The sequence below is a fragment of the Rhododendron vialii genome, chromosome 2a (assembly GCF_030253575.1).
Source record: "Rhododendron vialii isolate Sample 1 chromosome 2a, ASM3025357v1".
NCBI classification, from domain to species: Eukaryota; Viridiplantae; Streptophyta; class Magnoliopsida; order Ericales; family Ericaceae; genus Rhododendron; species Rhododendron vialii.
In genome coordinates this window covers 11,371,687-11,382,538 of record NC_080558.1, presented here as the reverse complement: position 1 = coordinate 11,382,538, position 10,852 = coordinate 11,371,687, and the positions used below count along the sequence as shown (strand labels likewise).

Sequence of the window (10,852 nt, the reverse complement as noted above, 5' to 3'; positions counted from 1 at the left end):
CCACACATATTACTAATGATCTGTCCAATCTCTCTTTGTATGAGACTTACCATGGTCCAGAACAGGTGACAGTTGGCAATGGATCTACTTTACCTATTCAGAACACTGGAAATGGTATTCTCCCTACACCTCATCATACCTTTAAGTTGAACAACGTGTTGCATGTGCCTGGAATTGCTACTAATCTAGTTTCCGTTCATCAGTTAGCTATGGATAATGACTGTACAGTTACCTTTGATAACAAGTCCTTTATGATTCAGGACAAAGTGCACAAGCAGGTGCTTTTTCAGGGCCAGCATACTAATGGCTTGTATCAGTTCAGTCCTTCTACAGTCCAGTCCTCTCCTTCTTGCTTTGCTGTTAAAGCTTCTCCAACCATCTGGCATCAGCGCTTGGGACACCCCTCAGCTGAGAAATTTCATCACTTAGTTCATAAATTTCGTCTTCCTTGTGAGCAAAATAATACAAGAACAGATACCTATCTCTGTTCTCACTGTTGCGTTGCTAAGTCTCATAGATTACCTTTTTCTTTGTCAAATACTTCTGTTAATCAACCCTTAGCCCTCATCCATAGTGATGTGTGGGGTCCTTTTCATCCATCTGTTTCAGGTTTCAGATATTATGTAGTGTTTGTTGATGACTTTAGTCGCTTTACGTGGCTTTATCCTTTGTATGCAAAGAGTGAAGTTTACTCTAAGTTTCTTGACTTCAAAGTTTTTGTTGAGAAGCAATTTTCCACTTGTCTTAAAGTTTTCAGAACTGATGGGGGTGGTGAGTACATTAGAACTCAATTTGAAGAATATCTTACCTCTCAAGGCATTAAGCATGAACTTAGTTGTCCTTATACTCCTCCACAAAATGGAGTTGCTGAACGCAAGCATAGACATCTTATTGAAACAACTATTACTTTGCTTCATCAATCATCTGTTCCCCTAGACTATTGGTTTGATGCTTTGGCTACAGCCACTTATTTGATTAACAGGTTTCCTAGCTCCACTTTAGGTAATGTTTCCCCATTTGAAAAACTCTATCGTCAAGCACCTGATTTTGGCTTTATGAAAGTGTTTGGGTGTAGATGTTATCCTTGGATAAGACCATATGTGGATCACAAACTTCAACCTAGGTCTATACCTTGCATTTTCTTAGGTTATCATCCCTCTTACAAGGGCTATAGATGTCTTGATCCTTCTACTGGACGGATTTATATTTCCCGTCATGTTCTGTTTGATGAATTTTTGTTTCCCTTTGCCTCTCCCTCTGCTTCTTCTGTCCCACCACCTTCTTTACCACAACTCCATAATTTCTTTTGGTCGACCCCTCCCACTGTTGTCCCTTCTTCAGCTGTTTCTTCTCCTGCAGTGTCCTCTACTCCTACTCCTGTTGTCACTTCTCCTATATCTTCTTCTTCCGCCCCAGTTCCTGTGGTCTCCCATTCTCTATCTTCTTCTCCAGTTCCTCTTTCTACTCCTCCAGTGGTCTCTTCTCCTGTTGTTCATTCTATGCATACTAGATCCAAATCTGGCATTTTTAAGCCTAAGCATCCTCTATGTCTTTCTACCACTATTTCTTCTCCTGTTTCTCTCTCAGACTCTGATTCTTCTAGTGAACCTACCTCAGTTTCTCATGCTCTTACATCTCCTTTGTGGTATCAAGCTATGCTTGAAGAATATAATGCTCTTCAACATCAAGGGACTTGGTCTTTGGTTCCTCTTCCTCCTGACAAACATCCCATAGGTTGTAAATGGGTGTTCAAACTTAAACGGAATTCAGATGGTTCGATTGCTCGTTATAAGGCCCGATTGGTGGCTAAGGGCTATCTTCAAGAAGAAGGCCTTGACTATCATGAGACCTTCAGTCCTGTGGCTAAACAACCCACAATCAGGGTTTTGGTCTCTCTTGCTCTCCATTAGAACTGGCCTATTAAACAAATGGACATCTCCAATGCCTTTCTCCATGGCACACTTCATGAAGAAGTTTATCTTGTTCAACCTCAGGGCTTTGTTGATGCTACTCGGCCTACTCATGTTTGTAGGCTTCACAAAGCCTTATATGGTCTCAAACAAGCCCCGAGGGCTTGGTTTTCCACCTTTTCTCAGTTTCTTCTCTCCAAAGGTTTTAAGTCTAGCCACTGTGATTCCTCATTGTTTGTTCTTCAGACATCTACTGCTCTTACAGCTCTTCTCATTTATGTTGATGACATACTTCTTACTGGTAGTGATCCTTCTTATATTGCTCAACTTGTATCTCAAATGCATGCCACGTTTGCCATGAAAGAGCTGGGTACCATGTCTTATTTTCTTGGGATTGCTGTTCAACGTACAGCTCAGGGTTACTTTCTTTCACAGCATAAGTATGCTTTGGAAATCCTCGCCCGAGCTGGTATGGTGGAGTGTAAGCCTTATAATTCTCCTATGGCTGTTAAACATACTGTTATGTCTGATGATGATCTTCCTTTTACCAATGTTTCTCTGTATCGTGGTATTGTTGGCGCCCTTCAATATCTGACCATTACCAGACCAGATCTCTCTTTAGCAGTTAATTATGCTTGTCAGCATATGCACCACCCTACGATTGGTCACTTTAAGGCTGTCAAACGTCTTTTGCGGTATCTCAAAGGCACTATTGATCAAGGGTTGTCCTTTTCTCCTGGCGATTTTGTTCTTACTGGTTATTCTGATGCGGATTGGGCTGGTAACTCTGTGGATCGTCGATCCACTACTGGCTATTGCATGTTTTTGGGGTCTAATCTCATTTCTTGGACAGCCAAGAAGCAGCCCACTGTTGCCCGCTCTTCTACCGAGGCTGAATATCGTGCTCTTGCACAGGCAGCTGCAGAACTGAGTTGGTTGGTTATGTTGCTTCGTGATCTTGGTATTTCAGTTGCTTCTCCTCCTGTTTTATGGTGTGATAATCTCTCTGCTATTGCATTGGCATCTAACCCCGTTTTTCATGCTCGGTCAAAGCATATTGAAGTCGATTATCACTTTATTCGGGAAAAAGTCTTGGCTCATAATCTGGTGGTTCGTCATGTGCCTACTTCTGACCAGTTGGCTGACATTTTTACAAAGCCCCTTAGTGTTGCTCGATTTCATTATCTTAAAGACAAGCTTATGGTGTGTTCTAATCCCACCATTCGCTTGCGGGGGGATGTTAACGAGTCTACATCAGCTTCTATACAAGGCACTGCCACATGGGATAATTCCACTCAACCGACTTAGTCTGCCATAGCAATTAGTTAGGAAAACAGAATTAGTTGTACGTGTTAAGTATAACTACTTGTATTAGAGTTAGTTAGAGCTAAGTGAGTGGATGTTAGCCTATAAAAGAGGCATCTGTAAAACTGATTGTTATTGAATAGAAAAGAATCATATTGGATTCCATTTCTCTTTAGTTTCCAGTGCATGGTCGATGGGATGCCTAGGAAATTCTTTCATGAAATTTGTTGTTTTTCAAAGAAACGTTCATGCCCCAATGTGTTGTTTTTTCATGTAAAGAATAAATACGAACTGTTATCGGAAGCATCGTTTGTAGATCTCAGTTATATGAACTTCGATTTTTTGTGGGATTTGGTTATGTGGCAGAACCGCAGAAGCACCTGAATTCACTACTAAATTTAGATAAAGGCTCACATTTTCTCGCTAAGTAATTGATAGCCTTGTTTTATGATGATTTCTGTAGTTTCTGAGAATGACATTTGTGTTTGTTGAAGTGCTATTCTGTGCTATCTCAACAACGTAGCCGCAAGCTTTCTGCGATAAATATTTGTACCTTAATCTGTATGTCTGCTGTTTTGTCTATTGGATTCCTTCTCTAGCATACACTCCACACTCTCGATCTCCAACTGATCTTACGGTTTCTAAATTTCAACAAAGCATTTCTGTGTTTTGCCACGTTATCTCGATTACTTAATCTGTGTATAGATTCAAAGATTTTTTTGTTTCTTCTTGTTCAAAATCCGTAAGCGAGAACAACATAGTTATGTTCGCCACCGTCGCGGGGCTCGCAGGGTTATGTTCTCTGGTGTTGCATTTTGCTCATTTTATTTAGCCATCTTGGTGGTTGTAATATCATTCAACTCCAGCAATATTTTTACCTTTGATAGCCTGATCTTGTAATCGACGAATCTCAGTTTTCGTAAATTTTATTCGATGGGAAAATAGTTTCTTGGCCGAAGGTTGTGGTTGTTATGATGCGGGTGTATGGAATTAGAAACAAACAAAAAAAAACCAGGTACATAATTCTTAAAGAATGTTATGTAAAATAACTAGCTTTGTTTTTTTTTTTTTTTTTTGATAATAATAACTAGCTTTGTTGGATCTCTTCAAAAAGAAACTTTTGAGTTTTGGCTAGTAATTGCTGCACATGCTGTTAGATCAACGCAACAAGTCCATTCTGCAAGTAGCGATTAGATAGGTGGACATATTGATGCCATGTGAATATGGTAATAATATGACAGCCCAAATTAATACATATTCTCCATATCAAATACATACATAGCTCACAAATCTCAACTACTCCAAATCAATAATAAGCATAAAGTGGTAAACTCCTTTGCGTGGCTTTATGTTGTGTAACACCAAGACCCAATGCTGAGGCAGAGCATGGCTAATGTGATTGGCATGTTGGAAGGCGGATATCCAGCGGTTGTGCAGCAGGTTGAGTCCCTCAGCTTTCTGCCATTTTTTGGCCTGAGAAGGACGGAGGTATCAAGAATCGAAGTGCACAATGAGCAGAATGGGTTGGTGCTGTTTCCACAAGCAAATGCTAGTTCTAATAGCGGTTCCCGTGGCTCACACAAATGCTTTTCCTGCATGCTGTCCTAGGTAATCCCTAGTTGGTACGTGGTCTTGTAAAACGATAGCTAATTGGTGTCCTTTTATTCGCTTTGAATCCATGCTTAAATGGTGCTCTTCCGCAGAAAAGCTAGATTGATAAGGCGGTTGTCCCTCATGTGCATGAGCTGTCATCCATATGCACCCGTTCCTATCCCGTGCGATAACTGCTTCAGATGACGTCGCGTCTGACGTGTTTGGATAACACAGTTAACTGCGCATGAGCGAGCTGGCATGAATCAATTAGCCGAACCACCTGGACAAGCCTCGGTGTCCGAACGTCGGGAAGTTCGTTGATCCCAGACTGGATCGACTCATGGGTCCTGCTTAACCGAGCGTTGGTAGGGCCAAACCTAAAAGTCCGGTTACCTATCTGACCAGGCCAGACAGAATTGAGGGACCTGATCCGGCCTTCCGCCGAGCGTAGTGACCATGACCTAAACATCGTATCCAGCCCACTACAGAAAGCAAATAAAAAGGAAAAGCATATGCAGAATGCTCCAAAGAATACCAAGCTAGAGAAACAAATATAACTACTTGTCAGAGAGAAACTAACTAGCTCAACCTATGAAGCAACAACACTCCTAGAGGTCACCGCATCTGTGTCCGACACACGTGAGACAGGGAAAAAACACATGGGACACACCATGTGGGGATATGACAATGGCTAAATACGGAATATCTAATTAATTGGATTAAATGTCTTACTTCAACTATTATCGGTTCAAAGTTTAATATGATGTACATCTGAATTCAGATGCTTCATACTTGTATATGACTATATTTCCCCTGGATCAAAATAAATATTATTTATTTATTAATGCCGCGTCCCCTATCGTGTCTGTGTCCCATTCTTGTCCGTGTCCATAACTGTATCCCTATCAGTGTATGTATCCGTATCTGTGCTACGTAGAGCATAACTAAATTTTCCAGCTAGCTCAGTTGAATATAACACATCAAAGTAAATTAAAAGCAGACTTTTTCTTGAATAAACAAAAAAACTCACCTTGTTATCAGCACAATCAATCCATAATTGATTGTTAGAGGTTCATATCAAATAAAATCAGCACCCTGCATCATCCCATATTCATGTAAGTTGCATTCAAGAGGCTAGATGAAATGTTAACACGGAAACAAACTTAGAAAGAACATACCCGATCTTATTCTTTGAACACAAAGCACAGAAATTATATTTCATGTTGAGGACCCCACAAGATGAAGCCTCCTTCCATTTGTTGTTATTAACATTAACAAGAGGCCAATGAGAATGGCATACGCAATTTCATTAAAGTCATTTCCATCACCAGCCGAGTATCTGATAGGCATGCTAGAAATTGTGAATACATCATCCTCCCCAGCCACACAAGGGGCCGTCAAGCACAAAAACACACCAGGAATTCTGAATGTATAATCTAGCTGCCCTCAAATGTATCTTGATTTTGGATCCAACTGATATCCTGCTGAAGTGGAAATTTGTAAGTTTCAAACAATACGTCGACTTAAGTACAGAGTGAAAAGGAAATAATAAGTCATCCTGGCTGCGCAGAAATTACATATACAGTTAAGGTTTCAGCAGAAACACCAGTTCATATTATAGCTTCTAAGCTTCAAATGAGAGAGAGAGAGAGAGAGAGCATTCTTACAATCCATAGGGGAGAAGAAAGCATTCTTACAATCCATAGGGGGAAATCCATTTTACTTCCACTTGGTTTTGGAATGAAGGGTAATCCCATGCCTCCAGCAAGTTGTGTTCTAAATCCTTTTTTTCCTTTTTTAAGAAGAAGAAGAAGAAGAAGAAGAATTCTTACGATCTATAGGGGGAAATCCATTTTACTGCCACTTGATTTTGGAATGAAGGGTAATCCCATGCCTCCAGCAAGTTGTGTTCTAAATCCTTTTTTTCTTTTTTAATCAGATGTGTTCTAAATCCTACTTGCCTCAACTATAAGGAGATACTGGAAATTCTAGTTTTCGAGAGACTTCCCAAGCTTTCATAACCAAACCAAACCGAGCCTTAAGTCTCAATTGGGGTCGGCCTTCCCAAGCTTTTCATCCACTACAATATTCAAAGTAATGTTGCCTCCAGAAATCACTTTCCAATCCACTTTACTAGCAATGTTCCCATTCTTTGCACGGGGAAGACATATATCTATTGTTATAAATAAAAAATTTGAAAGTGTGGAAAAAATTAATTCGCAATTGTGAAAAATGTGGGGAAAACAAAGCAAACAAGCCAAAAAATAAAAAAATGTCAATTACCAAAAAAAAGAGATTTCTATTAAGTTCTTTGTAGTTTGTATAATGAAACCCAACTCCCCACTTTGCACGGGGCAGACATATATCTATTGTTATAAATAAAAAATTTGAAAGTGTGGAAAAAATGAATTCGCAATTGTGAAAAATGTAGGGAAAACAAAGCAAACAAGCCAAAAAAGAAAAAATGTCGACTACTAAAAAAAAGAGATTTCTATTAAGTTCTTTGTAGTTTGTATAATGAAACCCAACTCCCCACTCCCCAAAAATCTGTTACTCAAAATTCTCTCTCTCAAGAGTGATTTTTAAAGTTATTGTTATTTGAACACCTCATCAAACATGTGAAGGTGTGCATACATTCTCTAAAGTGAGTTATAGATAAGGGTTAAAGTAAACGCACCATATTGCATACGCTGTCTGAAAGTTGAAGTGCTTCATCCCACCTGTTTACCATAATAAGCCCCTTAATCAGGTAAAAGTAGACACTTAAATCAGGTACCCCACCCCTCCTTATCATATCCCCAAATAACTCGAAGGCCTTATCAACCTTGCACGAGAGAGAGAGGCTTTCAATCAAAGAGGAATAAATATTCCTGTCAGCAGACATAAACGATGAAGACGACGAAATCTCTCTATGCAGCTCAAGAGCAACCTCCAGTCTTCCCGCCTTGCAAAAGCTTTCAATAAGAATTCTGTACACAGGAGTAACTGGCACAGATTCATTCTCATTTATCTCATTTAGAAGACCAAGATTGATGATGAAGTCCTTGTTAAATCCTTGAATGACCTTACGATAGCTCACCATATTCCTTGGCCAATAAGTTTGTTTCATCTCCTCTAGAAGTTCATGAGCCTCGTCCAAAAGGCCAGAAGCACAGCAATGGTTAATTAAGATCCTATAAGTGACATAATTTGGAGCACACCCTTTGATACCCATCTGTCTCAACAGTTCAAGGCTCTTCTTAACTTTACCTGTTTTCCCATATCCATCAATCATGGCAGTATAAGTCACAACATTTGGAAGAATTCCCTTTTCTTCCATCATGAGCATAAGTTTGTAGGCTTCATCAGTCTTTCCAGCTTTACAAAGTCCATCAATCATCACTGTGTATATAATAACATTAGGAGAGCAAGAGTTCTCCAGCATTTTAGACAAGACTTTCAAAGCAAGATCCAGCCGTTTGTCCTTGAACAGTCGATCAATCAAAGAGCTGTAAGTATATACATTTGGATTATAGCCACGTTCTGACATTTTAGTAAATACCACTTGTGCTTGATCTAGCTTGCCCTCCTTGCAAAACCCATCAATAAGAGCATCATATACAATGTGATTTGGCTCACAACCTTCTACTGACATTGCAGCTAATAAGTCGTGAGCGTCTTCAACCTTGTGTGCTTTGCACAAACCATCTACTAAAGCTCCATATGTAACAACATTTGGCTCCTGTGCGTTGCTTTCAATCCTAAAGTACATGTCCACAACGGAGATTTCCCCACTTCCCCTCATTTTGGCATATATTTGGCAAGCTTTTTCAACGTGTCCAGCTTTACAGTGGCCATCTATCAAAGCAGTGTACGTGACAACATTTGGAGCGCAACCTTCTGACAACATCATTTCAAAGAGCTCATTTGCATCGGACACCTTTCTTGCTTTAAGGTAGGCATGTATAAGAGCAGTATAAGTCACCACGTTAGGGGAACAACCGTCCCTTACCATTTCGTCAAACCAACTACGAGCCTGTTGAATAATGCCAGCTTTACAAAAGTTATCAATTAAAATCGTATACGTATATACATCTGGGACAATACCATTTTTCTTCATTTCATCAAACAATCGGAAAGCATGTTCTACTTTCGAGGCATTACACAGGAAACCAATCACTTTTGAGTATGTATTGCAGTCAGGTATAAACCCCTTACTCATCATTTCGCGAATAACTTTATATGCTTTATCAAATTTACCAGCCCCGCAAAGGCACCTAGCAAAATTGCTGACATTCACTTTATTAAGTACAATCCCTGCATCCAGCATTTCAGCATACGCATTTTCGGCCAATTCTAGAACCCCCTCTCCTGGTAACTCTTCATTGCCACAAATACCGCCTATCAATATGTTGTAAACTACATAACCTGGTTGATAACCACAGTTTACCATTTTCTTGAGTAACTTATAAGCATAAGAGTAGTCTCCCGCTTTGCAATATGCATGCACTAGCGAATTAAATATCTTAGGACTTGGATAACAACCTTCTATCAGCATCATACTAAGTAATCTCTTACACCTACCCAGCTTTTTTTTATTTAAACAACTACAAAGCAAAATCCTGTATGTTACAACATTAGGAACGCAAGAACTTGAGCGCATCCTAGTGAGAAAATCCATAGCTTCTTCAAAAAGCGAAGCTTCACACAATCCAGATATCATTTGTGTATAAATTATTGTATCGGGAACAACCTCTTCCTTCTCAATCAAATCTAGCGCTTCTCTCCACTTACCGGCCCTACAAAGAGAATGCACAAAGCAACCCAACGTCTGATGGTCCATGCGAAAACCTGAATCTGACATATCCCTATGAACCACATGTGCCGTATCCAATCTACCCGCTTTCAAAAACACGTAAACTAACGCACTGTAAGTAGCTCGGGAGGGCTTGTAACCGAACTGCTTAAGCCTCTCCAGCTCTTCCAGGGCTAAACTCCACAACCCATTTCGGCAACACTTCCTAATCAAACAATTAAGCAACTTCCGGAGCACCACCTCATCGTCGTCCCTAATTTCTCGAAGAAAACGTTCCGGCGCCTTACCATCCTCCCTGTTACATCCTAAAACATCTAACAAGGCATCGTAAGCGGGCGCCGTGTGGCTGTACCCGATCTGCCGGCCGGCCCACAAGAAAAACTTGACACCCAGTTCAGCATTATTGTTCTGTACAAGCTTCAAAACATCAACTACCATAGACTCATTTAATTTCTTCCTAAACTGCCTAAGTAGCACCTGGGTTTTTCCCCCAAACCCATCATTACTATTCTTAATCACATTCCATACTAATAACGCATCGTTTGAGCACTTACCAGATTCTGAAGAGCTGCATTCAGCAGTGTTGTCCACCAAGGAGTCACGCAGAAGGGCGAGTTCTTCAGTCAAATCGGGCTCGGCCCGCGGGTTCGAACCGGGTGGGTTGAAGTCAGGGTCGATTAAACCCTCGAGGGTGTTGGGGGAAGGAGTGGTGAGGGGTCTGTGGAAGGTTTGGAAGGGATTTGGAGGGGAGGTTATTGGGGAGAAGAGTTGAGTGAGGTGGAGAGAGTGGGTGATTGATCGGGAGATGAGTCTCCCTTTGCTCATTCTCTTGTTCTTTGGTGAGAAGTATTCAAACAAATTATGACAGTTGGGTTTTGGGTTTCCATTTGTAGGGAACCGAGAGGGCTCGCCATAGGTTAGGGGGCTTTTTTTGGTTGAAATGGATTATTTTTGGTCATTTATTTAAATAAAATTGGCATTTGTTAGCTTTTCATCAAAAAAAATTAGATTATTGCTTTAAGCGGCTTATTTTTGTCTTCATTTAAAAAAATTAGGATTTCGATGTTACTTTTTAAATTTGAAGATTCCTCTCGCCATGACGAAGTAATTATTCACCAAATATTGACGAAAAACTAACAAATGCAAAAAAAAAAAAATTGAATAAGGACAATTAGCCAAAAAAAATCCCTAAGAACCAAAGAAAGAAAGTCCATCGGGAAGAACACCCACAAATATTCAAACTCATGAC

The 10,852-nt window shown here is 40.2% G+C and overlaps 2 protein-coding genes across 3 annotated transcripts; one reads left to right on the top strand and one right to left on the bottom strand.

Moving 5' to 3' along the window:
• The first annotated feature begins 1,928 nt into the window (after positions 1–1,928).
• On the top strand, positions 1,929–3,306 carry LOC131316018 (uncharacterized mitochondrial protein AtMg00810-like). Its single transcript, XM_058345285.1, has one exon. The coding sequence runs from the start codon at positions 1,929–1,931 to the stop codon at positions 3,216–3,218; it is 1,290 nt and encodes a 429-aa protein (XP_058201268.1). The 3' UTR covers positions 3,219–3,306.
• A 1,065-nt stretch (positions 3,307–4,371) lies between these two features.
• On the bottom strand, positions 4,372–10,518 carry LOC131316347 (pentatricopeptide repeat-containing protein At1g06710, mitochondrial). 2 transcript variants are annotated; one of them, XM_058345677.1, is made up of 4 exons: positions 7,486–10,518; positions 5,987–6,292; positions 5,839–5,903; positions 4,372–5,290 (listed from the first exon to the last, which is right to left on the bottom strand). In XM_058345677.1, exons 1-2 carry the CDS (start codon positions 10,426–10,428, stop codon positions 6,245–6,247), a joined length of 2,991 nt encoding a protein of 996 aa, XP_058201660.1. In that variant the 5' UTR covers positions 10,429–10,518; the 3' UTR covers positions 4,372–5,290; positions 5,839–5,903; positions 5,987–6,244. The 2 variants fall into 2 exon arrangements, with proteins under 2 accessions (XP_058201660.1, XP_058201661.1); XM_058345678.1 differs by having other exon boundaries at positions 5,987–6,289.
• Between the last annotated feature and the right edge of the window lie 334 nt (positions 10,519–10,852).